The sequence below is a fragment of the Helobdella robusta genome (genome assembly GCF_000326865.2).
Source record: "Helobdella robusta unplaced genomic scaffold HELROscaffold_5, whole genome shotgun sequence".
Lineage (NCBI taxonomy): Eukaryota > Metazoa > Annelida > Clitellata > Rhynchobdellida > Glossiphoniidae > Helobdella > Helobdella robusta.
The window spans coordinates 842,035-845,667 of NW_008705254.1; the positions used below are offsets into that span (position 1 = coordinate 842,035).

A 3,633-nucleotide genomic window follows, 5' to 3' on the forward strand; every position below is an offset into this window, starting at 1 on the left:
ATTAGAAAAAAATTTCTGTATTTAATTAATTAAAATAACTCCAAAAGTATCACTGCTATTTAAAAGTTCATCATTATATGACTGAGTATTGAGTCAGTCATATAATCAGTTTTTATTATCAGCAATGTTTATTTTAACTGGTGCTCTATACAAATTTTTACTGTCTAATTTTAGTTAAAAGATTCAAAGACTACAAATATTTTGATCGGTCATTTAGAAATCAAATGTTTTACAAGTTTATAGATGCGTATGTACTGTTCCAAACTCATGAACGTGTCGTTGTTGGAGTAAACATCGTAAATATCAGTTGATGCCAGGTTGGCATAGGCGTAGTTGTTGAGTTTGTTGTTCCTAGTACGAACTGGCAGTTGGTAGGTGGTCTGGTAGACATCCACCTTCTTGCGGGTGGCCATCATCTCCAGCAGGGTCAACATCACCAACAATTCGTCGATGCTTAGGTCGTTCGGTGGTTGGCCGTTGCTGGGATGAAAGTTCCAAAAATTTGCGATTGAGACATTTCGAAAAAAATTGTAATAGGTTTATGAGAACAGCTGATAAATGATATTGTATCAAATTGTTAATTAATAATATGAAGCAACCACTTTATGCTTACATAAACTATTTTCAATCTCAACAAAACTGAATTTACGCTCTTAGCAAAAAATTAAAAAAAGACCAACTTGAAAAGAATTGGAATCGGAGGAGTGGTAGGATTGCGGATGGTCTCCATGAGCACCTCGTACAAGAAGGCCACCTGATCCAGGGATGAAACTGTGAAGAGTTTCACCTCCCTGCAACTGAGGGCCACATTTTCATAAACTGCTTGCTCCGATTTGTTCTCGTAAGTCGTCGATTTGATGGTCAGTTTGAGGCTCGTGCACGGCATTCTTACTGGCGCGCTGTAGTCGTCCTCGCCGTTTGCAGGCTGGCTCGTGTTCTCCAGGCTGAAGTTTTTGAAGGTTTTCGACTGCTTCGGTTCGGGTAGAAGAGAAGTTTTGATAACCTAGAAGGAGTTTGAATTCAACATCAAAGTTTGATCAACTCTCGAAAAATATTTTCAACCGAAAAATTTGTTTAAAACAAAGATCATGAAATACTCACTTGATTGGAGTTGTTTGAGTCGAGAAGCACGATGATAGAGCCATCCGCCAGCAAATCTCCGTAAAGTTCGTCTCCGGTCAGGCTGTCAATCATCTCGCGAATCACAAACGCGCGTGGTCTGGTGAAGCAGTGGAACGATCATACAAATCATTTTTACAAAAGTTTTGCACTAAAATTGGTCAATTTAAATTAAAAAAAAATGTTTTACGTTTCGATGTTGATCATCAAGGAACTTCTTTTCTGCGTTAAAATAAGTGAAATTAAAATAATTTGTCTGGTGATATATCAGTGACATCAGATTTCATTAAACAAAAAACTTGTAAAAATAATAGTTTTTACTCTTCTTCATTTTTCTCTGGTTTAGATTTTTCTCCGTTATAATCTGTTTCGTAATGAGTTCAGTTAATCAGGTGAGAACATTCGAGAATGTACAAATAAAAACAATAAACCATCAAGTTGTATCTACCTGATATTGATTCTCAACATTTTGCTGAAACTTTTCCGAATCCACAAATCGAATGAAAGAATCATCCTCTATTGGGAAGCAGGTTGTGTTGCCAAGTTTTGTGTAGGCAATCAGAGCCTTGTAAAGCAGGTCATACTGGTGCTGTGTGTTGGAAAAAATTTGTTTCATTTTAGGTAAAAAAAAATATGGTAACAAAATTCACTAACGAGGGTTTGAATCATAAAGTTGCGGTGCGATCTGAGGTAGAGGAGGCACTCTGCGACATCCACCGCGTCAGTCTCTCGAGATTGTTCCAACAAATAATCCAGGCCTATCAACGTGCCTGTGCGACCAACACCAGCGCTGATAAATTTTTAAAGTTTTCAAAATTTTCAAAACTCTGTATATAATGAAGGCATTTACATACGAACCTGCAATGAACAAGGACATTAGAAACGTTGCCCTTGTTGCTGGCCACTAACTGCGACACGAGTGTCCACATGTGGTAGCGGAAGTTGAGCAGACTGCCAATGTTCTCTGGCACGCCGTGGTCAGGCCAGGCGGTGTACCACATGTGAGTCACAATGAATTCCACCGAACTTCTTTTCACTGAAAATTTTCTGATTTCATAGGTTAGCCATCTCTCCAATGAAAGGAATTTTACTATGGTGCCACCGTACTCGCATTTCTTCTCGTCAGCGTCTGGCCAATATTTGAGACATTTTTCCTAAATAAAAAAATAAACATGATAAAAGAAATCCCAAAAGATATAACTCAAAAAATAAGAACCATAAAAAATATTTGAAATGAAACAAGACTGCAGACCTTATTGTTCTCCTTGAGCATGGTCAACATGACGATGATCCTCGTCTCATTCTCAACCACCATCCTCCAAAAATCATTCAAAGTTTCTCGCTTCACACCTTGACAAAGTTTCAAATAAGTTATTTTATCTCTAAAATCAGTGAAACAAAAAACAATATTGAGCATGTTACCTTGGGCTCCAATGAACAAGTAACTTCTAGGTCGGTAGCTCTTTGTGTATGAAAATAAAATATCGTAAAATTAGCACGCTACTATTTTTGCAGGTGTATATATCAAAAATGATACTATAGATACATTTTATCCATTTAAATTTTGATACTTCAATACATATCAATCAAAAAAATGATGTTTGTATCCATTTTCAATCCAAAACATAATGATAATATCACTAAATGGGTGTAATGTACCGGTATGAAACTAGCGTTAATGTAATCAGATGATGGCTGTCCGTCTAACATCTTCAGTTTTACTCTGTTATGATCGACTGCGATGGAATTTTAGAAAGTTTCTTTTGCCGGAGTTAAATACATAGAAATTAATATTAACAAATAATTGTTTAAATGTAAAATTTGTAAAATTTGGAAAGGTTTCTTACATGGAACGATGTTTCTGTAGCGGTTTTTCTTCTTAAGTTCTGATTTCTTGGCGTAAGAGCAACTAACATCACTCATTGTAGGTACATTCTGAGTAAAGATGAAACTACTTTTTTGGCAAAATACATATTTAAACAGCGTTAAATAATTCAAAACTGAATACAAAAATTAACAAAATTATTTCTTTTATATTTTGTCTTATTTTCTTCAAATTTTCCCAAATTAGTCACCATAAATTCTGCTTCCACGCCAGCTCCAGTTAAAGCCTTGTAGTGTTCTTCAATTTCCTTGATGGGAATGTTGTTAGGAGATGAACTGGCGATAGCTGCAGTGTGCTCTTTCACTATCGTTTGCTTGAAATCTCCTGGAAATTTTATAAAATTTCATTGTTTAAAATCTTTCATATAAACGCTGATTTAGAAAAAATGGATTGAAAATTAGAGAAAATGTTGTTTGGATGGATATGAATTAAAAAAAATGAATTAAAAAAATTACACAAAGACTGACTCACTTCTCCTTTTTGTCCACGGTTTGTTGAATGCCCTATCAACAATTAGAACATCACCGTTATAAAATCGACAATGAAACAACATTAACCCGAAAAACAGTTTTTTACCTCTTAGCATAGCAGAAATAGACAATCACGACAATCCCGCCAACAAAAAGCAG

General features: G+C 35.6%; 1 protein-coding gene across 1 annotated transcript; it reads right to left on the reverse strand.

The window, feature by feature from the left end:
• Window positions 1–1,731: 1,731 nt before the first annotated feature.
• Window positions 1,732–3,042, reverse strand: HELRODRAFT_68360 (hypothetical protein; the record flags this gene model as incomplete). Its single annotated transcript, XM_009026972.1, has 6 exons — window positions 1,732–1,909; window positions 1,978–2,273; window positions 2,372–2,469; window positions 2,542–2,581; window positions 2,779–2,855; window positions 2,967–3,042. 6 exons carry the CDS (start codon window positions 3,040–3,042, stop codon window positions 1,732–1,734), a joined length of 765 nt encoding a protein of 254 aa, XP_009025220.1.
• Between the last annotated feature and the right edge of the window lie 591 nt (window positions 3,043–3,633).